The sequence below is a fragment of the Oryx dammah genome, unplaced genomic scaffold, assembly GCF_014754425.2.
Source record: "Oryx dammah isolate SB20612 unplaced genomic scaffold, SCBI_Odam_1.1 HiC_scaffold_28, whole genome shotgun sequence".
Lineage (NCBI taxonomy): Eukaryota > Metazoa > Chordata > Mammalia > Artiodactyla > Bovidae > Oryx > Oryx dammah.
In genome coordinates this window covers 30,148,449-30,173,161 of record NW_024070212.1, presented here as the reverse complement: position 1 = coordinate 30,173,161, position 24,713 = coordinate 30,148,449, and the positions used below count along the sequence as shown (strand labels likewise).

The following is a 24,713-nucleotide window of genomic DNA, read 5'->3' as shown; positions in this document are numbered from 1 at the left end:
AACAGCTAATCACTAAATTGCTGAATGGATAAAGAGTTCTTGAGGAACTCCTGTATCTCAGAATCCAGGCTAGAGAGACTGCAATAGGCTAGCTAGGGTTTGGGAAGGGTGGTAAGGGCTTTGTCACTAACCCCAAGGTCCACTGCTCTACTAAAAGCAGTAAAAACTGACTGGGTTCCAGAAATAGTGTTCCCAGCCCCACATGGCTACAAACCACTTGCACAGAAATGTGTCTGGGTTCTCCGGAAATAATTACTTCCTCACTTTCAGAGAGGTGATCAGGCTTCTCCCCCATTTCAGTTATCTTCAGGGACAGCTGGCCTAAAGACTCTTCAGACCCCAAGGCATCATTCAGACCTGGTAAGTATCATCTATGATCTCTTACTTGCTTTCACTCTGGAGAATCCTTCATGAGGCACACAGGCTTAACTTTCTGCAGCCTCTGTGGGAGTTGCCTCAGGTATGAGATAACTCAGAGCTTGGTCCCCATACCACTGCCTTCTCGGCGGTTAACTGCTCATGGAGCCTTTTGGCAGAGCTCTGGATGGGCTTTATGGTGGGTCCTGAAAGAAGCGTGCAGAGCAAGGTGCCACAGGGGCCGGCTGCCGCTGGGAGCCCTGGGTTCTTCTGTTCTCTCTCCACTGGCACACGCCGAAATTTCCTGTGCCTCTCCAGTGCTGGCTGTTTCCTTTTTCAAGATCCCAATGTGATAAATCTGGTCATTCCCTTTCTTCCCCAGAAATGCAAACTTCAAACACCAGTGGTTCCAACCACAAGGGAAGCACTCTGCTCTTTAAGGTAGATGTCCCTCATCCCTAAATGCCCATTTTTGCTCTGGTCTGTTCTCTTCCACCACTGCATTCACATAAATAGAACTCCCGGGCATGAGTCTAGGTTCTTGGCAGTGGAGAAGGCCTTCCTTAACATGTCTCAGGATCACCGGGGTCCACGTCGGGACAGATGGCTAGACACAGAGAAAAACACCCAAGGGGGGGAAGCAGAGAGGCACAGAGACAAAGCAGACGGGGACAGACAGAGGGTGAGTGTTGCTGTGTGGCCACTTGGCAGCTCTGTGCAGGTCAGCTGGGCAGTGGGGCCCAGACTCATTTGACCTCATCTACCTGGGGGAACGAAGAGAGAACTCAGCAGTAACTGACCTCTTAGCCTAAAAGCTTTTGCTATAAAAGGAGAGAGAGAAAAAAACAAAAACAATAACCCTCACAAAATGCATTGTTTTGGTTCAAAGGTATTGGGTCCATGGAGAAAAACATTTCACAAAACTCCGTTGGTGTTTTTGTTTTCCACCTTTTCCCATGAATAAATATTATCCATTAAGAGCCTTGAAAAAGGTGCTTAAATACACAGTGTTATATTTTCTTTCTGTTTTGCCTGTGACAACTCGGCCTCTGTGCTGCTCTTGGTCGTGTATTTTCCTCACTGGGGTCTTCAGAAACATCTGTTATTTGGTCTGAGGCTCCCCCTCTCCGGGCCCTGTCCTGGCTCCCAGCCTGTACCCCCACATCCCACCCCTACCCCCACCCGTTCTCCCTTCCTCTGGCCCCAGCGAGATGCAGTGGCTCAGGGCTGCGTCCACGCCAGCAGCAGTGAACCTCACGTGCCCCGTCGCTGCCTCCTTCTCTTCCAGGCACGAGTTTCAGCGCTAGGGGTGCAACGGGGCGGGCAGGAATAGTGGGGAAGGGGAAGGGAGTGGTCCCAGTGGCCACCCACCAACATGCCAGCCCCCTTCACTCCCACTACCTGCACTGGCCCTCTGTCCAGTGGTTTTACAAGGCAGAGACCTTGACAACATTGCTGGCTATGGAAGGAATGTTCGTGTTGGGGCCCGGGCTGGCAGGGGGTGGCCGACTTTCGCCTTCTGGGGTTAGTGCTGGGGGAGTGGGGATGCTGATGATGGCTGTGGTGATCTGGGATGTTTTGCAGTTTGGTCTCAGTCCGTCATCTGCTTTCAAATTAAGGCTGGAACGACTGGGATAAAAAAAAGAGTGAGTTGATGATGGTTCATCTTGCTAGTGTCCCAAAGCTTCTGTGACCCTCTACATGTCTAGCTTATAGTAACTAGGAAGTGGTTTGGGTGTCCTTCCATCTCTGCTTTTGGTATTTGGCCTGTAATTATCCATTCTGATGATTATTCCTCAACTACCCCAAACTGCAAAAGTCATGCATATTGGGCTTTGGAATTCAGCGTATACATTTTCCCCTCCAGTGTACTATTTTCCTGTCATTTGTGTCACTTGATTTTACTTCCCCTGAATTCCTTGCAATTCATTGGAGGTAGTGGGAAGTGGCCTAAATATAAGCAGAGTCACTTTGTGATGCAAAATCAGCCTGGGATAAGCCATGTCTAATACAATTGTGAAAATTGCTTTCTTGAGAAAACAGTCCATTCTCTGCAGCAGGGAGGTCATTTTTGGATTTTTGTTGTTACTTGTTTCTCATATCTACCCCACCCCGTTCCCCCCACCCCCCACCCCTGTCCACTGGGCCTAAACATGCTATAGTATCCTAAGCATAGGAGGGGCTTTTGGGCTAACTTGCAAGTATGAGAAGGAAGGTGGGCGAGGCCCTTGCATTAGATATGGGGGAGGGAGGGCCAAAGACCCCAGGGTTCTCCTAACGTGGAGATGGCATCACTCTATGAGAATGAAAGTGAAAGTCACTCAGTCGTGTCCAACTCCTTGTGACCCCACGGACTATACAGTTCATGGATTTCTCCAGGCCAGAATACTGGGGTGTGTAGCCTTTTCCTTCTCCAGGGGATCTTCCCAACCCAGGGATCAAACCCAGGTCTCCCGCATTGCAGGCAGATTCTTTATCAGCTGAGCCACAGGGAAGCCCAGGGAGTGCCTAAAAGCCTCAGGGAGCGATGGATGGGAGCCACCCACCTGGTAGTGAGGGAGGGCTGCTCGCTGCCCTGGATGTGGATCGTGCTGAGCTCTTGCATGCTGCGCAGGCGGGTGGCCGGCAAGTTGGAATTGGGCAGGTGTGTGGTTTTCTTACTACGACGGGAGCAGCAGGTGGTCGTGAGGCCTGGGTGGCTGGACAACGAAGGACTCCGTGTGGATGGGTAGTTCTGCATTGAACTCTCCATGCAGTTTTGCTCAAACATCTGCTCATCTATGAACTCGTGGTTCTGTGGGAAGCAGAGGAAGAACAGGTAAGAGACAGAGATAGGAAGTGGGGGCGGGAGCCGGATGAGCTCCAGCACTCTGCCTGGCTCTGTTCTGGGCCTTGAGAGGAGGGTGCCCAGCTACCTGGAGCACCAATAAGCATTCCGGACCTGGGGGTGTCCCATAGGCATCGAAGGAAGGAAGAGATTCCCATGGGCAGCCCTGGTCATCAGACTGAAGGGCAGAGACTGCAGTCATGAAATCACAATGTTTCCTGTACTTCATCTATGGCTTTGGCTGAAGGGATATAGAGGGATGTGGAGGGATTTCGTGGCCTCCTCAGAGCTGAGGCAAAGACTTGCTGGACTTTGTAGGCTTTGACAGGGTCCCCCCCAAGCAGCAGCAGGCAAGGAGTCCCTGACTCTGAGTAATGGGCGTGCTAGGTTGTCTTTTTCTGGCTTTACTGGGTGAGATCCTTGTGAACCCTGGGTAAGCATGAGACAAGATTTTAAAGGCATTGAATTATTCACAGAATTAGGAGAGCTTTGCTCTTGAAGGCCAATGGGGTCACAATGTCAGAGTTATCGTTTCTTTTGATGATTGATTTTTTCCCACCTGGTTATGGGTTGAAGTGAAAGTCGCTTAGTCATGTCCGACTCTTTGTGACCCCATGGACTGTAGCCTGCCACGTCCATGGGATTCTCCAGGCAAGAATACTGAAGTGGGTTGCCATTCCCTTCTCCAGAGGATCTTTCCAATCCAGGGTTCGAACCTGGATCTCTTACATTGCCTGGATCTCCTACGTTGAAGGCAGACTCTTTACCGACTGAGCTACCAGGGAAGCTGGTTATGGAGTATGGCTCTTTAATACACCTAAAGGCACAGGATTCCCTAGGTCAAGTGTCAGCATGGGGAGGGGATGCTAACAGACCCTCAATGGAGGCCATCCGAGGATAGGGTGGAGCCCAGCACAGGATGACTATAATATGGTTGTTTGGCCAAGGTGACTAAACATCTATGGCATGAACAGTCTGGCCAAAGCTGCCAGAGTGAGGAGAAAGTCTAAAGAGAAGTAGCATGAGAACAGAGTTCAGAGAGAGACCAGCCCGACATTCGATACCAGGAGTTCCCGTGGAGTTGGGGGGTGGGGGCATAGACAGACGTGGCACATGGACACTCACAGGATACCAACATTGGTTCCATGTCCCACCACCCCTCCAAACCCTGGGGAGGTCAAAAAAGGGAATCAGAAAGGCACAAGAAAACTGGAAGCCTGAGCTGGTACTGGGTGTGACAGCAGAGGTGGGATAAGCCCCAGAAGAATCAACAGCACATGCAGAGAACCAGACCAGGGGGTAAAAAGAGGAGACTCCACAGACCCAGAGGAATCAGAGAGAGAAACATCAATCAAAGTTTTAAAAAGTTATACCTTGATGGTGGAGGTTCGTACAGATAACAGGGGATCATCCACAAGATAGGACAACCCCTACAGGACAACATGCCAACAGAAGATAAAAACACCATTGATTGTACATTCCAGCATTCCCAAGCTCAGTTCTGACATTCAGTCTCTCAATCCCAGCATTCCACCCTTGCTCCCCGCATTCTTCCTCCTTGTCCCAGCATTCCACCCCTGGAGTCCAACATTCCTCCCCTAAAACCCAGCATTCCATCTTTTAATCCCAATATCCCCCCACCCCCAATCCGACATTCTTTCCCCCAAATTTGGCATTCCACCCCTTCAATGCCAGCATTCCATCCCTCAATTCCAAGATCTCATTTCTTCAATGCCAACATTCCATCCCTTCAAACCCAATATTAAATTTCACCCATATCCTTTTAATTTACACATTCCACCCAGCACATGCAACTTGGAAAGGGCAGTTGGGTCCAGGCCTATTTCTTTGGCAAGCTCTGAATCTTTGAGAAAAATTCTAGATATGCATATATAGTTCTTGACTCTATGAAATATTTGATAAATCCTGGAAACTAGGGTTTTCAGAGTACCTTCCCACCTTGGAAGTCCTTACTGGGTTCAACTGCCATCCGATGTCTCCCTTTGTCTCATCTAAGAGTCATCTAATATCTGTTCCTCCCACCTCTGGGAGGCCAGGATATAGAATACTGAGAGTTAGGAAGCTCCCTCCTCAGTGTGCTGAGCCCTGGCTTTGGGCTTTTGGGAGGGAGATCCTAGAAAGAAACAGCAAGGTTTCCCTTTGTCCCTCTTTGGTTGTCCAGCCTGACTTCTCCTCCCTCCCCACTGTTTCTAACACTTTTTGCCAAGGGTCCAGGGTTGGCCCCACTGCCCTTCCTTTCAGCCTGTTGGTGAGGCACAAGCATCATTCCACATTCCAGCTGGGGCACCCTAAGCCAAAACTCTATTTTAACAATAAGCCTTTCAGATTGAATTCCCTGAGAATCGCAGGGTGGTACTGCGCTGGGGTGGTACTGGTAAAATCCCTGGCTAGAGCAATATAGGCACTGCCTCTTTCATTCACTGTCTCCTGTTTCAACTGGGGTGGAGGGAGCAGAGGGACCCACAGCTTCTATCCATCTAGCCCCAGCGTTGGGACAGAAGTTGACGTTCTTCTCTGCTGTCCTGTAGCAATCTATTATAAATTCAGCCCTACTTTTGAAGAGTGATGCCCATCAGAACTGAGAAGCTGATAGACATAGGCCTTAGGCCTCAGTAACTAAGAAATGAGCCATGGGGATGGAGATAGAGGGGTTGTGTGGAAAGTCCAGGGGAGTGGCCTCCTCTGTGCCACTGCAGGGCAGAGCTGCTGAGTCAGAAGGGTCTTCCTTCTGAGGGTTGATAGAGACCTCATTGCTACTCTTCTGATCTAAGGGGACAGACTTTGACTTCTGAAGCTTGGCCCAGGGTGAGGATGTGGGCACAGAGTTCACACTCAGTAAGTTCTGACCGTAGAAAAGGGTCAGGTGTCAGGGATGAGAAAGGAGGTGGCACTGGGCTGGGACTCACAGTGGTTTTTTCCAGGCAGTGCAGCAGGTGATGGTGCTGGCTCTCGATGAGTGAGGTTGTCTTGCCCATGTGCTCCTCTTCTGGGGTGCCCTAGGAAGAAAAGAAGAGAGGCTGAATGTAAAGCTGGTGGCTCTCCTTCTCTCCATCTCCTTCATTTGTCCACAAAAGGGAGTAGGGACCAGAAAAATCTGGATGAACCAAATTTTAGGGTCACCCTAGAACAAGTTAGCCTTTGGCTGGGAGCACCTAAGCTAAGCTGGCTTAGGGATATAATGATAACCCTATGGAAGAGGTATGTGGAGAGGGCTGCTACCGGGGGAAAGTTTGGGGCTTTGGGGCAGAAGTGCTGGTGCCCCCAGGAGAGAAACCAAATTCATCCTCCCTTCCACCTCCCGGCCCCAGGTCCTCTGGGCACCTACCATCAGCTCCAGTGCTTCATTGAGGAGTCCGTTGCGCTTGCTGTGCAGGTAGGCGTTGGAGCTGCCAGTTTTGGCCACACGGATCCTGGCAAGGCGGGCCTTCTGTGATTGACAGAAATGATAAAAGAGTGAGAGGGACTAATACTCATCAAAGTCCTCCCTCCTTCCCCCAAATTTCATGACCTTTATCCACTCAGTATTGCATCAGGGTATTTCTCATCTCCAGACTGCAGGCTCTTGCAAGGAGCACATGTTAGAGCTCCCTGATTCTCTCCTAGGGTCCAGTGCTTCTCTTCGTATTCAGCAGGTGCCCAAATACCAGTTAATTAGGAGAAAATCAGGAAGTGTGTACATGTGGCCCTCAACTCCTCCCCGTCTTTCTATTTTTTCCTTAGCATTCATTACTAAGGTAGTATATGTTGTATATAGTTATCTTGTTACTGTCTCTCTCCCCCACCAGAATGTAAAGCTCCTCAAGGTCTGGTTATACATGTGGAATCTAGAAAAATGGTACAGATAAACCTATTTGCAAAGCAGAAATAAAGACACAGACGTAGAGAACAAACGTATGGACCTCAAGCAGGGAAACAAGGGGGTGGGATGAATTGGGAGATTTAGGAGTGACATGTGCACACTGCTATGCCTGGAATGGATAACTAGTAAGAGCCTGTGGGGGCTTCCCAGATGGTGCTAGTAGGAAAGAACCCGCCTTCCAATACAGGCAACATAGAGAGTTCTATCCCTGGGTCGGGGAGAGCCCCTGGAGGAGGGTATGGCAACCCATTCTGGTATTCTCACCTGGAGAATCCCATGGACAGAGGAGCCTGGTGGGCTACAGTCCATAGGGTCGCAAAGAGTCAGACATGACCGAAGCGACCTAGCATGCATGGACACAAGATCCTATGGTATAGAGCGGGGAACTCTACTCAATGCAGTGGTGACCTAGATGGGAGGGGCATTCCGAAGGGAGAGGAAATGTGTGTACAAATGGGTGATTCACTTCACTCTACAGCAGAAACTAGTTACAATGCTGTAAAGCAACTATACCCCAATAAATAAAAAAACAAAGTCCTCGAAGGTAGCAGTTTTTGTTTTGTTCACTGATATCTCTCCAGTGCCTGCTGCGGCTGCTGCTGATAGTCGCTTCAGGTGTCCGACTCTGCGCGACCCCAGAGACGGCAGCCCACCAGGCTCCCCCATCCCTGGGATTCTCCAGGCAAGAATACTGGAGTGGGTTGCCATTTCCTTCTCCAGTGCTAGCAAGTTGTAAATCAATAGATGAATTTACAATTTCATGTCTGTCTCTATAGGCCTGTTTTGTTGTGCATGTCTATGGGAACAAATGTAGATGCGTGTATGTGTGACCAGGGGCCCAATGTGGGTGAGAGAGGGGAAGATGGAACATATTTCCATACACCGCCCTGGCTTGAGCTATGTTAGTTGCTCAGTCGTGTATGACTCTCTGCGACCCCATGGACTGTAGCCTGCTGGGCTCCTCTGTCCCCAGAATTCTCCAGGCAAGAATACTGTAGTGGGTAGCCATTCCCTTCTCCAAAGGATCTTCCTGACCCAGGAATCAAACCTGGGTCTCCCCCATTGCAGACAGATTCTATACTGTCTGAGCCTCCAGGGAAGCCCCGGCCTTAGCTATGGCACCGGAAGTCTCCCCAGCTCCATCCTGGGAGGCCTGTAGCAGTATCCCACAGGAAGACTGCGTGGGACCTCAGCCATGCATGCTCATCTCTCCTGCTTGCAGAGGCCCTGGGAGAGGCGGGACATGCTGCATAGGCTGGCTTCTCTTCTCCTTCCCAATGAGCCTAATCGGTGTCACCATGACAGCAGCACAATCGCAGAGTGAGGCCTAAAAGGAAAGAGGCTTCAGCGGGGAGAAGGGATGGGTAGAGGGCTTCCTGCTGGTTTGAAAATATGCAGCTTCACGTTTGGGCTCTTGTGGATCTAGACCCAGCTCCAGGAAGCAGAGGAGCCCACATGGACTAACAGCTCTCTTCTAGGCCGGAGGGGTCCTTCCTCCTGCCTCGGGGAAAATCCACACTTAACCTCAGCATAGACTCTGAACAGAGGCGCCCTTGAAAGATTGTGGTGATTTTCATTTCTTGTCACCTTCTTCCCAGGGTGGGCAAGTGTCCTCTCAAGTGTCCTGCTGGTCTGGCTCATCCACTAAAAGGAGGCCAGGGACTTGGCTTCTGGCTCTCAACAGAAGTGCAGAGAACACATGATACCTATCGTGTTCTGGGAAGCCCCCTTGTGGCCAGTATGTCCTTGCAGGGACAAGTCAATGACCTTCCCTGGTTTCTAAATATGGGGAAGAGGTCAGCACTTGAGCCTGGAAGATCTGCCTGTAAATCTAAGAAAGAACTCTCCTCTAGATCGAGAATGAAAAGAGGAAGCTGGGAGAGAAAGGGCGGTAAGCAAGCCCCTCATTCCTCTTCTCTCTGAGCAAAGAACATACATTCAAGCTGCAGGACAGTTCTCCTCCCAGGGATGCAGCTCCTCCACCTCTCCCCTCGGTTCCATGTCTGCATTCACGCAAGTCCTCCATCATTTGAGGATGTGCTGTTATTGTTTTGGGTGAGTGCTGGGTGTTGAGAGCCGCGTATGGAAATCCAATTGTGTCAAGCTCATTATAGCCTTATATAATTTGATTGCACCACTTAGAGCCAGACCTTTCTTGTATCTGGGCTCTGTCTTCATTACTTTCTTGAGATGAAAGATTCTCCTGCTCTCCTCTGTGGCACTTCTTTTAATCTTATCTTACCCTGGGCTCTATTAAAGCAACAGATTGTCATATCAAATGCACTATATCATTTAATCATTTCCCACACAGGATAAAGAGGTCTGCAATGTATTTACAGAACCCTACCCAGCACATGTAATTTGGTGAGGACTTTTGGCTTGACTTTGAGCTCCTGAGGGCCAGAGTCTTTGATTTATGCATATTTTTATCTTAAGCACTTAGCACAGAGCTTTGCACTGAGTATTTGCTCAAGTGAGGCTTGTGATGGCCCAGAAAGATGATCCTACACAGTTGGCCAGAAATCCACGTTGAAAAAGCCACTGTGATGGACTCAGTCCTTGTGTGGGCTGGTCAGCCTCCCTCTCTTCTATGGCCAGAAGTACAGTGTGAGAGTTAAAAGAATGTGGAGATCATCTAGGCTGTTTTAAAGACAAAGAAATGGAAAAAAGAAAAAGACAAGGAAATGGAGGATGTGAGGGGAAGGGACTTTTTCGGGGCAAGACTTCAGCTCAGATCCTCCAACCTTCAGGCCATTGCTGTTTCCATAACATCCTTCTTCTTCCCTACATTTCAGCTCCATTCAGGCAAATTTTAACCTGATGAACAAAGCCCCAAACTTGCATTTTCAACAGCTGTAGAGATTCCAGGTTTGGAGGAAAGGTCAGGATGGAGGATCCTGCCACCCTGGGGACAGTTCCTGGTACAGGCTAATAAGCTCAAGAATTCTGTGGGCCCCTAGAAGCCTTTCATAATGAAACAGTTCCTAGCTGTCTGGCTGCCATGAGTATCGACATCTCTGCCCTGGGAGAGGCAGAAGAAAGAGAAAGAGAGAGAACTGGAAAAGCCGAAAGAGACCATGGGCAATTGCACTCTTAAACATTTATCTCAGAGAAGTTTTATTCCCACACAAACCTGCAAGTGGCTATTAACAGCAGCTTCACTTATAATAACTCAATGTCCCTCAACATGCAAATTGTTAATCATAACTGGGATGAACCCATACCAGGGAATACTACTCAGCAAGGAAAAGAACAGACTACCGATTCACCTGACTTGGGTGAATCTCGAGGAACTTACAACAGAATGGGAAAAGCCAGTCTCCAAAGGTTACCTACTATATAAGCCCATTGATATACCATTTAAAAGATGAAAACATTTTATAAAGGGAGGACAGATAAATGGCTGCCAGGGTTTAGAGACAGGGTGGAGGGGTGTTGGGGGGAGTGTTGTAAGAGATACGGTGGAAGGGATCCTTGTGGTGTTGAAACTGTGTGGTATCTTGACTGAGGTGGGGGATGTGTGATCTTGCACAGGTGATAAAACTGTATAAAACATCACACAGAGGCACACACGGGTGCGAGCAAAACTGGGAAAGCCTGAATAGGCTTGGTGGGTTGCAGCCATGTCAGTGCCCCTGCGTTGGATAAGATAACTTCATAGCTACATGTGTGTCTGTAATCATTTCAATAAAAATCCCCACTCAGATGTTCCCCTCTCTCTGTCCACTGCCTCCTTACTTGATCTCCGGCTCACCTGGCTTGGAGGAGCCAGTCTCTGTAGCCAAGAGTCATGGAGTCATTTCAGCAATAAGTAAGGAAGTAAGTGCTAATTGCTCAGTCATGCCCGACTCTTTGTGACCCCATGAACTGCAGCCCACCAGGCTTCGCTGTACATGAGATTTTCCAGGCCAAGGATACTAGAGTGGGTTGCCATTTCCTTCTCCAGGGGATCTTCCCAACCCAGAGATTGAACCCTGGTCTCCAAATTCTTTACCAACTGAGCTACAAGGGAAGCCCTATTGCTGCTGCTGCTGCTAAGTCACTTCAGTTGTGTCCGACTCTGTGACCCCATAGACAGCAGCCCAACAGGCTCCCCTGTCCCTGGGATTCTCCAGGCAAGAACACTGGAGTGGGTTGCCATTTCCTTCTCCAATGCATGAAAGTGAAAAGTGAAAAGTGAAAGTGAAGTCGCTCAGTCGTGTCTGACTTTTTGCGACACCATGGACTGCAGCCTACCAGGCTCCTCCATCCATGGGATTTTCCAGGCAAGAGTACTGGAGTGGGGTGCCATCGCCTTCTCTGAGGGAAGCCCTAATCCCAAGCAAATCAGTCATGATGGGAAAGGATGACAACTTTTTGGTCCTTTCCTTTCCATCTGAGGCACATGGGCTAGTGCTTACCCTCATGACTCCTGCGTATGTGGTCTGAGCTGAGACCTGTCATCAGCAATCCTGACCTCCTTCCTGGCCCATCTCTTCACTCCCCATTGAGTCTCCTGACCTGCCTGCCTTGCCTCACTACTGTGATAGACGTGGGGCTGGAAGCAAGCAGTATTCTTGTGTTGTCTTTTTTTCCTTCTCACAAGAAGCCCAAGGTGAAAGAGACAGAGCTGAGTGGACCATGAGGAGGGACAGTATCCAGGCAACATGAAAACACTATGAATATTTACTTTGATTTACTCCCTCTTTGAGGGAGAGCAAAGAGGGAGCAGGAGGAGGGAAGCAGAGGGAGGGACTCTCGTCCTGAGGGGCTAGAAGGAGGACGACGCCCAGGCTGATCCCTCGTGTCTCTTAGTCACATGGGATGGACTCTGTAAAGCTGTGTGGGGAAATGGCCACCACAGCATAGAGGGCAAAGTGGCAGCGGACATGATACTCTAGGAAGCAGGTAAGGGCATGAGTACAGAAGGGAAGGGAATGCAGGGGCGGCTGAAGCCCTGCTTGAGTGGGGCTGCTGTGGGCTGGTGTGAGAGCTGAGGATTCCAGGAACCTTTACTGCTTTTCAAAAACCCTGTGTCAGCCCTGGTGGGTGCGGTGGGCAGTGGGGGATGGGGTTGCCATTGCTATAGGACCCCTGGCCCTTCAGGGCTTTCGGCTCCTTGATTTGGAAAGGAGATCCCAGTTTCTTCCTGCCCCCTTTTTAAGGACAGCATAATGAATGTAGATATTGTTCACACTTGCCAGCTGACTTGAATGGGGAAAGAGATAAGACTTCTATTTTGGGGCTGGCTCTCAGGGGATGGGGGTGGGGAAGCCCTGACCTTGGGTGAAGAGGTAAAAACTGGTGCTGGAGGAGATGGAGAGGACTGCAGATCAGCCCAAGGCAGGCTGACAACATCACAGACCCATCAGGATAAGTCAAAGTATGTCACTGCACAGGCAGAGGGAGACAGTAGGGCAAGGAGATGACCACAGGGGCACACAAAAGGGGAGATGTTGGAAGTGGGGACCAACTGGATTTATTATATAACTATGTGATATGTATTATTAAGTATGGTGGTGGTTTAGTCGCTAAGTTGTGTCTAACTCTTGCTATCTCATGGACTATAGCCTGCCAGACACCTCTGTCCATGGGATTTCCCAGGCAAGAATACTAGAGTGGGTTGCCTGGATTGTCATCTCCTTCTCCAGTGGATTTTCCTGACCCAGAGGTCAAACCTGGGTCTCCTGCATTACATGTAGATTCTTGACCAGTGAGACACCAGGGAAACCCCCATTAAGTATTGTTACATGCAAATCATTATACATTTCAGAGCTAACTTTCATGAACTTCGAGACTTCATTTCAGTCAGCATACACAGATGTGTTCTGAAATTCTGGATCCCTCTGATATGTCAAGGAAGCCCTGCCACTGGGGGGTTATCTCTGAAAAAGCAAGTCCAGGAGAGAGGCTCACATGGTGAGGAAGTAACCCAGCTGCACAGCATAGGGCCTGGCACAGAGTAGGTGCTCAGTAAACATGTGTGGAATGAATGAATGAAGAAAGAATACAATAAGGACATAACATTTCAGGCCTCCCTAAGTGACAATTTCAGGTCCCCCCATTCCATTGTACCCAGAAAGGCTTTGATGGTACCCAGCCCCCCAGAGGTTGAGATGCTGCTGAAGGGGGAGTATTTCAGCCTAGATCAGAAGAGAAAGGAAAAACTGCTCCCTGGGTCCAAGAACCTTCACCAGCCAAATGTCCAAAAAATGCAGGTGAACTGGCTCAGAGGGTGAGGTGGAGGCTGGTCAGGAAAGGAGGCTTCTCTCTGGGCACCAAAACCTTCAGGCATCTTTCCTCATCCTGTTCATCCTGCCCAGCCTCCCTAAGGCGTGCTCACTGGAGATCACTGGAAACCTTTCCAGGACCCACGCTTAGTCTCCCGACTGTCAAGGGCAGTTCTATGCCCTATCCTACGATACCCTGAGGTGACTAAAGCCTGCTGTGCAATTTGTCCGTGAACTCAATGGCCTCAGAATGTTCTCCTTTCAGAGTATTCATTTTTCTTTTTAGCAAATTTATTTTTGTCACTCTGTTTGGTATAGGCTATTACAGGGTACTGAAAAGTGATTATGCTCCCCAGAAAACTCTTGGCTGTGGAAGGGAGGAGTCCAGGCACTGCCCAGTGTTAGTAGCTATGGTCTAGGAGGGGCGGCCAGTGCCCAAGGAAACTGCACAGAATATCCACAAGGAGAACATTGGCTTGTGGGTAACTGAGAGTTTGCGGCCTTGTGCAGCTGACTGTGGTTGGCGTGCAGGATGCTGGTAGGTGGGAAGGCACCTAGGCTGCTTACCTTCCAAAGCCAGAGGCCATCTATGCAGGGATTCTCCCAGGAGCTCTGTGTGGCAAAGGGAAAAGGCCAAGGGCACCCTCTCGGTGTGGCCTACCCCCTTCCGGGTCTGAGGCTTACCTTCTGTGCCCTGCGTTTATCCGCTCTCTGATTCTGGTGGTAAATCCGGCTGAAGTTGGAAACGATCACAGGGACCGGCAGGGCAATGACGAGGACGCCGCTCAGCGAGCAGATGGAACCAAAGATCTTTCCTGCAATTGTCTTGGGCACCATGTCTCCATATCTGAAAGATGAAGACAAGCAGGTATAAGGAAGAGGGGCCATTTGGGAAACAATCAGGCTCCCCTGCTATCATCCACCCAGTCATTCATTCATTCATCTGACAGTTCTTTAGGTGCCTGCTGTGTGTCAGGTACTATGATACGTTCTGCGAGTGAACAAAACAGACAAGGTCCTTATGTTCACAGAGCCAGCATCCTTCCAGGCGAAGACCATAACACTTAAGTGAATATATAAAAATATTGCAACTTCTGGCTCTTTCCAGGGAGAGAATAGAGATACTGCAGTTTAGGGTTAAGGGAGAGTGGTCAGAAAGGCCTCCCTGAGGAGGTAACATTTAAGCTAAGACCTGAAGGTAAAGAATCCAGCCATGCCACACATGTGGGGCAGAGCGTACCAGGCAGAGGGAACAGACAGGATGGAGGCCCTGAGGTAGGAAGGGCCTTGGCCTGTCTAGGAGCAGTGAAAGGGCCCTCAGGACTGGCACACAGGGCAGGTGGGGAGTTCTACAAAAGGAGACTGAGGCAGCAGGTGGGGGCCAGGCAGGGCCGACCATGCAGGGTCCAGGGGCCCCCGATGAGGAGTACGGGTTCCATCCCAAGTGCAAAGAGGAGCCATGGACAAGTTTCAAGCAGAACAACACGATTTCTCTTATGGTAATAAAAATAACGAAGAATAAACCGCCTTCTATTTATGTGAAAGCTTATAATTTACAAAGCACGTTTACACATTTGACTCACAGAAGCTCCACAAACCCTGTGAACTTGGAACCCTGATCATCACTGGACAGATGCAGGAGTCAGGCTCAGAGGCGTGAAGTAGATTGCTCATGTTTGGGTACAGCTGGGAGCAAACCCACACCTCCTGCTTTCTCCTCTTTTCACCTCATCCCACTGTCTTAAAGGAGTCTATGTGTTCCAAAACTCAGCCCCTTAAGCTGTGAAGCCACTTTGGGACAGTGCCAGCCCCTCTCAGAGCTCAGAGAAACTCCCCTAAGTACTTCACACCTTGGCAGCCACCCCCTGGGACCGGCTTGGCCTGGCTCCTGCTCAGCCCCAGGCAAACAGGCCAGAGCCTTCTCCTCCAATCAATAAGATACGCTCAGCTGCAGTTAAGTGTTTAGCCTCTTCTTTACTGAGATCGTTTAAAGGCCACGTTAAGTAAAGAACTGTGATGACTCCTTCAGCCAAAGCCAGAACCACCACCTCTCCCCGCCTCTGTGCCCTCTGGGTGTCCTGAGCAGAAACAGCCTTAGGGTGACCTGGAATTGTTGCTACTGAAATTGTGAGGCTCCAAGTCACTTGTCCTGAAGGACCCAGGTGTCCTGCCATTGCAGAACTGTGAAGTCCTCAGCCCTAACCCTAAGGGCTTGGTCAAAGGTGTGCCATGGTTGACACATACTTGGATGGATGACCCCATTTAAGCTTCTCAACACCCTTCTTCCTTCTTCTGCAGTGTCGAGGCCCTTTGTTCTGCCTCAAGCTGTCTCGGTCACACCACTGAGAGCTCCTTTGGGAGCACTGATACTAGGTTTGCCTTCTCTGCCATGATGCTCAAGAGTGGCTTCCAGTAAAGCGGTCCAGATCCTGGCTCTGATAAGACTCCCCTAGCTCCACCTGACGGAGAAGGCAATGGCACCCCTACTCCAGTACTCCTGCCTGGAAAATCCCATGGACGGAGGAGCCTGGTGGGCTGCAGTCCATGGGGTCGCTAAAAGTCGAGCGACTTCACTTTCACTTTTCACTTTCATGCATTGGAGAAGGAAATGGCAACCCACTCCAGTGTTCTTGCCTGGAAAGTCCCATTGACAGCGGAGTCTGGTGGGCTGCCGTCTATGGGGTCGCACAGAGTCGGACACAACTGAAGCAACTTAGCAGCAGCAGCAGCTCCACCTGAAATCACAGTGTGACCTTGGGAGAATGTGACTACGGGCCTCAGTTTCCTTGTCTCAAAAATGAAGATAATAAGTAACCTAGGTCATAATTCTATTGTGACATAATTCTATTGTATTTGTTGTTGTTGTTGTTTAGTTGCTGAGTCATGTCTGACTCTTTTGTGACCCCATGGGCTGTAGCCTGGCAAGCTCCTCTGTCCATAGCATTTCCCAGGCAAGAATATTGGAGTAGGTTGCCAGTTCCTTCTCCAGGGGATCTTCTTGACTCAGAGATTGAACACATGTCTCCTGCATGGTAGGCAGATTCCTAACTACTGAGCCACCTGGAAAGCCCCATTGTGACGTGTACAGCTCTGCACACAATAAATACATTTACTTTTACTTAGGCATTCTGAAAACCATGGTCTCTGTTGTTGATGAGCTGATTGTTTCAAGTTCTAACCATCCGAGTGATGAAGAAATTTTTAGATAACATAATTGAAAGGTGGACATTGGGTACATGACCAGGGGTGAAAATGAGGCATGGTGGGAGTTTGTAAGAACAGGATCAGGAAGGCTACATTTCAGTGATTGAGGTTGTGAAAAGTGCTAAGAACAACAGGGAGGTTGTTTTCGCCACTGGAAGGAAAGTTGCTCATCTGCTGGGCAGATGGTCTGCTGGAAACAGACAATAGAGAGAAAGCTGACCAATGCAACTCCCATGCACTTTCTGCCTTCTCCAAGAAGAACCTGCTTTATCTTTGGAAGGCAGGGACCAATGTGGAAAAAAAGTATCCAGAGCTTGAAGCAGGGGAGTGGAGAGCAGGCAAGTGGCCAGCTGTCTTCAGTGGATTCCCATCACAGGCCCACCTAGATCCTACCCCAGGAGACAGGAGGAATGTGCAGATGGTGTTATAGAACCACTGTTCACGATGGCTGAGGGATCATGATGTCGCAGAGAAATACCAGGAGGCTAAAGTATCAGTATCTTTAAAGAAGGGGAAAGGAGATCTAAGGAGCCACAGGCCAGCAGGCTTGGTATCTGCTGATTCTGTCAACCAATTGCTGGCAGAATTTGAGAGTGGATTATTAAGCGGACAGCTTGCGAGCACTTAGAAAACAGGCTGCATTGGTTCACTAAGCACACAGCTTGCCAGATGACCCTTATTTCCTGTTTTGAGAGGGTTAACCGGCTACAGACGCACTGCATCGTGACTGCAGCAAGGTGTGTTCCTGCCCAGTTCCCTATATGCTGGGCGAGCTGGAGGAATGGGGAGGGGACAGCAGTGTGGCTAGCAGGCACTGAGCAACCATCTCGAGCCTTCCGACCCTTCTCGAAGATGACCAACAATGTTCCCAGGACAGCAAAGGAAGTTCCTGGTTTTCGTGTTAGAAGGGTGTCCTTCAGTGAGAGAGTAATAAGCAAATGAAATGAAGACGGGATCTAAATTCAGGTCTCCTCTGGTGCATTCCAGAATTTTTTACCAACTCATTTCAGGCCAGAAGGAGGCAGTGTGGCCTAATGATTGAGAGAGGAGACTGGCTTCAGATCTGGGGTTGGACTAGAGCCAAATGTTACTTACCAAATAGTTAAATGTCCTTGGGGAAGTTACGTAACCTGAGCCTCTACCAATATAAATGGGTTTTATAAACCTAACTTACAAGGTTGTTGTGATAATTAATGAGATAATTCAGAAGAAGCCCTCGATGCTTTATTTGGGTAAATGTAAATTCTCTATGAGTAGCCAGTGCGGAGGGCATCCAATATTTTGCCTGCTAATATCTTACTCATTCCTAGGAACTGAACTCCTCCCCTCCCCATTATGATATAAACTCTGTCCAGAAGAGCAGGGTCTCAGAGGAGCTGCTATATTATTACAAGCCTTCCCCAATATCCCTGCTCCCACTGGGGAGCATTTTAGAGCATTTTCAACACCCCTAATAGAAACTTAGTACTCATGCTGCAGTGATCATTCCACACTCTACCCTTCAGCCCTGGGCAACCACTAATCTACTTTTTGCCTCCATGGATTTCCTTATTTTGGACATGTGGTTACTATGTTTAGCAGTTGGAGGAATTGTACCATTTTACATGCCCACTACCAATAAATCAGTGTTCCAATTTCTCCATATCTTCACCAATACTTGTTACCCTTTGTCTTTTGATTCTAGCTGCCCTAGTGGGTGTGATGTGGTATCTCATGGTTTTTTCCTTTTTTACCCATTTTTTAAAATGGTAAAGTTAATTTACAGTGAGGTATAGTTAAGGTTGGGCTTCCCTAGTGGCTCAGACAGTAAAGCATCTGTCTGCAATGCAGGAGGCCCGAGTTTGATCCCTGGGTTGGGAAGATCCCCTGGAGAAGAAAATGGCAGCCCACTCCAGTATTCTTGCCTGGAAAATCCCATGGACCATGGAGCCTGGTAGGCTACCGTCCATGGGGTCGCAGAGAGTCAGACATGACTAAGTGACTTCACTTCACTCACATAGTTGCTGCTAAGTCGCTTCAGTCGTGTCTGACTCTGTGCGACCCCATAGACGGCAGCCCTCTAGGCACTGCCGTCCCTGGGATTCTCCTGGCAAGAACACTAGAGTGGGTTGCCATTTCCTTCTCTAATGCATGAAAGTGAAAAGTGAAAGCGAAGTCGTTCAGTCATGCCTGACTCTTAGCGACCAAATGGACTGCAGCCTACCAGGCTCCTTCGTCCATGGGATTTTCCAGGCAAGAGTACTGGAGTGCGTTGCATTGCCTTCTCCTCACTCACATAGTTAAAGTATAGTTAATTTACAATGTTGTATTAGTTTCAGATGTATAACAAAGTGATTCAATTATATGTGTGTGTGTGTATATATATATATATAACATACATATTTCTTTTCATTCTCTTATAGGATATTACAAGATATTGAATGCAGTTCTCTGTGTTATGCAGTAGGTCCTTGTTTTTTAAATCTATTTTATGCATAGTAGTATGTGTATGTTAATCCCAAACTCCTAATTTGTCTTTTCCTCTTCACCCTCCACTATCTCCTCTATTAACCATAAGTTTGCTTTCCATGTCTGTGAGTCTATTTCTGTTTTATTAATAAATTCTTTGTATCATTTTTTAGATTCCACATATAAGTGGTATTATATGATATTTGTCTTTCTCTGTTTGACTTACTTCACTTACTGTGTTAATCTCTAGGTCCCTCTGTGTTGCTGCCAGTGACATTATTTAGTCATTTTTATGACTGAGTAATATTCACTGAGCGACTTCACCTTCACCATCAATATTCCATTATATATATATATATATATATATATGTACACCACATCTTCTTTACACATTCATCTATCAATGGACATTTAGGTTGCTTCCATACCTTGGCTATTGTGAATAGTTCTGCTGTGAACACTGGAGTGTGTTCATCTTTTTGAATTAGTGTTTTCTCCAGATATATCCTCAGGAGTGAAACTGCAGGATTACATGGTAATCCTCATTTCAGTCTCTCACTGTGAGTTTGATTTGCATTTATACTGTTGGCTGATGGTGTTGGTCAACTATTTCCCTCCCCTGGATTTTTACCCTTGAGACCAGATCAATCTCTTTCAAAGAAGTTGAAAGTCAACTTAAAAAGCTCTGGAGTTATTGGCTGCCATGCTTTCTGCCATGGGGAAAAGCCAGATTATAGTTAGAAATGAAGCAGGCTGACAGTTGAAAGAGATGAGAGATGAAAAGGGAAATCTGATGGAGGTCTGAGTTCCTGTTCTAATTCTTGGAGAGGATCAGCTTTACTTTTGCCTTTCCTGTGGTTAAGTTGTGCAAGCCTTCTTTTGACTCTGCACATCAGCAAATTATTGCTTTTGTTTAACCTTCGTCCATTTGGATCCTGAGACAATGACTATGGTGATGATGCTGGTGATGATGTGGCTATGAAAGTGAAAGAGAAAAGCCACCCAGTCGTGTTCGACTCTTTGTGACCTCATGGACTGTACAGTCCATGGGATTCTCCAGGCCAGAAAACTGGAGTGGGTAAGCTGGTCCCTTCTCCAGGGGATCTTCCCAACCCAGGGATCTAACCCAGGTCTCCTGCATTGCAGGAGAATTCTTTACCAGCTGAGCCACTAGGGAAGCCCAAGAACACTGGAGTGGGTAGCTGATCTCTTCTCCAGCGAATCTTCCTGACCCAGGAACTGAACCAGGGTCTCCTGCATTGCAGGTGGACTCTTTACCAGCTGAGCTACCAGGGTTGATTATTTTTAATCAAGCTCTTCGAATTTCTAAATGACAGCACTACTATGAATTGAGGTCTTTAGGAGTCAAAAGGATTTTTAGCAGATTGTAATCATGGGTGAAATCAGCCAGATTAATTTCAACAAAGATAAATGACAACACCAGCATTTTGGTTCAAATAATCAATGACTTGTATAGCTGATGAGAGAGAGCAGCTTAAAAGCCATCCAAGTTAAAAATCACTGAGGGAATTGACTTTAACACAGCCACCAGTGTAACCACAGCAGCTAAAGACCTAATGCTGCCTTGAGCTGGACTGAAGGGAATACACTGACCAGAAAAAAGGAGTGGGTGCCCGGATTCTGCTCCTTGGTGTAGACCGCTTCTTGGCTGCTGTGTGGAGTTCTGGGCAGTACGTATTCTATAGGGCATTGATTAACTGGGTCATGTCCAGAAAGGAGAGGGAGAGATGATGAATTTTCTGGAATTCATAGGGGAAACAATCAAAGGAACGGCCTCGTTTGGCTTAAAGAAGTGGGGATGGAGAATGGAAAGATGTGAGGGAACAGTGTACGAGGGCATATGTTAGGAACTTTGGCATCACTGGATCACACGAAGCCCCACCAAGTAAGGTTAACCCTCCTTAGAGATGAGAGGACAGTGAATTGTTCAAGGTCCTCAGGTAGTCAGAGGCAAGACTGCCTGGGTTAAAACCCAGGTTGGTCTGCTTACATTGTCCTGCTCTGTCCGTCAGATCCTGCTTCTCCAGGGGAGTGGATGAGGCTGTTGCAAGGGATAGGGTGGTGGCGGGAGAAGCTCTGAGGAGCCAGCTGGAGCCTGCCCCCTTCTCAGCCATCTCTGCTCCTTCAGAGGTAGCGGCATAGCATGGTGGTTAAAAGTGTGGACTCTGAGCAGCAGCCTATCTGGGGCAAGTCCTGGTTCTATCACTTGTGAGCTGGGTGAATTTTGTGCAAATTACTTTATCTTGTTTCCTGGGACTGGTAATATAATAGTACCTACTTCACAGGGCTATTGCGAGGGATTAGATGAGTTACCATTTGTAAAAGGCTCGATTCTGGCACATATTAAGAACTTTATAAACGTTTATTAAATAAACCCTGGGTCCAGGCCACTGTGGTTTCTAGACTGAACTTCTGTGAAAGCCCCTTAACCAGACACCTCACTTAAGCTTTGTTCTCCTTTAATTCACAAAGAACCATAGTCTTAAAATGCAGATCTAACTGTGTCATTCCCTTGCTCAAATCACTTCAATAAATGCTGATCGAATGTGTGAGTTAATGAAGAAAACATTCCTCGCAATATGGTTGCAAAGATGAAATTCCTGTTACATAGTAAACACTTATTAGGTAACAGCTATTAGGACTGTAATGATCGTGATGGGCAGTACCCTTTGTCCTGACTGCAGACCCTCCTGGGGCCCCCTGGGCAGGAACACTGAGGTGCTGGAGCTGATAGTGATTCTCTAAGTCCTTATGGCCATGATGGCCTATTTTCTCTGTGGAATTTCGAGGAAGGAAAGGGTGAAGAAAGAAAAAAACAGAAAATGTCGTGGCCTAGAAAAAATTTTTCTAAGCCATAGCCTTATTTTCTTTCTGTCTTTCAGGCAAATAAGGACTCCCCTCCTCCACCTCCCACCCTGGCTCTGAGGGTGGAGAAAAATAAGAGACAAGAAAAGCCTCTCCTGGAGGGGACACACCAGATACAGGGGGGCTGTGGTGCTCACCCCAAACTTAGGACCCTCACACAGCCCTCAGCTGGGGCCAAGGTGGAGCCAGCGGTCTGCCGCTGACCTGGTGGGGCTATGGGCTTGCTGCTTCCCCACCAGCACATCCTCGGTAATCCGCAGTGATGTCTGGGCTGTGGCAAGAGCAGGGAAGCTTACCCTCCTAATATGGAAAGCTAATTAATTTGTATTAGGGCTTAGGGATAATTAAACTTATCTGAACTTAAGCTGCGCAAACCACCCGCCTTGTACAATTAATTGCTGCCTTCATTTCCTCCTCCAGGAGCCGAGAGATAAGTGCAAGCCAAGCTCCCCTGTCTGATCCTGCCTTCCTCTCAGGTAGGGGCAAGGCTGCCCATCTTGTGGGGAGTCTGTTCTTTCCTGGAGGCCAGGCCACTGCCCATCCCGGCCGCTGGGAGCTCAGTCAAGGAGGCACATCCTTGACGAGTTTCTGCCGGGAGGAAGTGTCCACCTCACAGTGACACCCACTGATACACCTACCTTCTCCACTGGGATGACCCTGAACTTGGCTTCTGCCTCTGTTCACCTGTTTTGGGTGCAGATGGGGGATGACAGCTGTCCTGGGGACTGGAGTAGGGCTGAGGACAAGGGATAGAGCAGGGTGGGCTCCAGTGTGAGTTCCAGGCACTCATACCCCTGGGGCTGCCTCCCTGTCTGGAGGGGAAGGACACTGGCAGGCCACCCTGGAAGACACTGATGACACAGCCTGGCTGATAAGCTCTCCCCATGACAAACATCTGGTCAGCCTCTTTTCAAGTCCAAATCCCTACCTGTGGAGCAGCACAGCTGTAACTTTTTTATTTGGCTCCTAAATCATGTCAGGTCCTACAAATCCATGATCTCGTTTGTTCCTCCCAGCAGCCCTAAGCAATAGATACAACAATCACTCTCATTTTATAGATGAGGAAACCGAGGCACAGAGTGATGAAGCAATATGCTGGTAGTCATTTACCCAGGGGCTTCCAGGTGGTGCTAGTGATAAAGAATCTGCCTGCTAATGCAGAAGACCTAAGAGGTGCGGGTTCGCTCCCTGGGTTGGGAAGATCCTCTGGAGGAAGGCACGGCAACCCACTCCAGTATTCTTGCCTAGAGAATCCCCTGGACAGAGGAGCCTGGTGGGCTAGTCCTTAGGGTTGCAAAGAGTCGGACACGACTGAAGCAACGTAAAACACACAGTGGTAAAGAACCCGCCTGCCAATGCAAGAGACTTAAGACGCCTGGGTGCCAGCCCTGGGTTGGGAGGATCCCCTGGAGGAGGGCATGGAAACCCCACTCCAGTATTCTTGCCTGGAGAGTCCCATGGACTGAGGAGCCTGGGGGGCTACAGTCCATGGGGTCGAGGAGTCGGACACGACTGAAGCAACTTAGCATGCACCTATGCATTTAGCTAGCCGGTTGCAGAACCGGGACATGGATCAAGTCTCTAAGATTTCAAAGTCCCCCTCCCACCATCCCCCCTCCCCGCCACTACAAGTTACTACAGCCCAAAATCGCAGTCCCTGAGGAGTCAACATGGCAGGCAGCAGTCCAGTTGGAGAGTAAGGGCGGGACTTTAGAGGTGACCAGATCCAGGGCAGCTGCCTAACCATACCATGCCCTGTGCCACCAATTCTCAAGAAGGGGGACTTGGGAAATAAAATGAAAGCCCCATATTACTCCTCCTTCCTACCACATGTCCCTCCTCCCCCAGAATAAAACCACCACCTCTCTGATTATGACCCTACGGCTCAGCACTCTCCTGGGCTCACCTGCCAAGTGGGCCCCAGCAGCAAGCCCAGAGCCAAAAGGATGGGCTGGCATTTTGGAACCTTGAGGTTCCTCTGAAGACCTCAGGGAAGTGGGGTGGGGATGTGGATGCAGAGAGGAGAGCTGAGGCTTGGAGCAGCGGAATTCAGTAATAGTTTAATTTTACTTAGCATCAAAAAGTGCCATTCAATCTTCATAACAACCTTATGAGGTATAATTAGACTCCTTTTTGAGATGAGGAAACCAGAGCTCAGAGAGATTAAGTTAACGTGCTGAGAGGATCATCAGCCAATCCAAGCCAGTATTCCAAATCGGGCTGGTCTGACTGCAGAGCACCCTTTTCCTTGCTATGCCTGTTGCAGGAGGAGAGAGATAAGTCAAAGGACTTGGCTAGTCCACATGAGAAAACAACTACAAGAAAATGGAGACACTTCCAAGATGGTGTGAGCCTAGAACCCTGCTGCGACACTCTCGGGTGCTGAGGGAGGTGTTTCTGGGTTCTGCCAGCAAAGAATCCCAGGGAAGGGGGCTGTGTGACCTCTCCAGGCCTTGCTGTGTTTGGTCTGCCCTGCAGGCTCCTGACCACTGGGGAGGCTGTGGTGATAACCTCCTTGTCTTACCACCTCAACAGCAATTGCGCTGGGGTAACAAAGTTGTTCTTCTAAGTCAGCCTTCTCAAACTTCAGTGTGCATTGGAGTTGCCTACAAGACTTGTTAAAACACAGACTGCTAGGCCCCAGCCTCACACTTCTGATTCTGTAGGTATAGAATAAGACCTGAGAATCTATATTCTAAGCAAGCTCCTAAGTGTCACTCATGCTGGGGATCCAGGACCAAGCTTAGAGAACCGCTGCTCTAAACCAGCCTCTCTCCAGAGATCACAGACCTGTCAGAACTAGAAAGTGGTGGCAGAACCAGACTCAGACGAGTCACTGCACCTTTACGCCTTCCTTAATAAACCTCTCAAGATGGCTGCTTTTGCCATTGGCATAAGTGTC

General features: G+C 48.7%; 1 protein-coding gene across 2 annotated transcripts in view; it reads right to left on the bottom strand.

Moving 5' to 3' along the window:
* Positions 1-1,289: 1,289 nt before the first annotated feature.
* KCND3 (potassium voltage-gated channel subfamily D member 3) overlaps positions 1,290-24,713 on the bottom strand; it is a 224,204-nt gene continuing 200,780 nt past the window's right edge. Inside the window, exons 3-8 of one of the 2 annotated variants that reach the window (XM_040232036.1) lie at positions 13,958-14,120; positions 6,531-6,632; positions 6,112-6,201; positions 4,558-4,614; positions 2,904-3,151; positions 1,290-1,986 (exon numbers count right to left, since the gene is read on the bottom strand). In XM_040232036.1, the coding sequence (XP_040087970.1) occupies positions 1,785-1,986; positions 2,904-3,151; positions 4,558-4,614; positions 6,112-6,201; positions 6,531-6,632; positions 13,958-14,120 (862 nt within the window). In that variant the 3' untranslated portion in view covers positions 1,290-1,784. The remainder of the gene's footprint in view (positions 1,987-2,903; positions 3,152-4,557; positions 4,615-6,111; positions 6,202-6,530; positions 6,633-13,957; positions 14,121-24,713) is intronic. The other variant, XM_040232037.1, reaches the window with a different exon arrangement.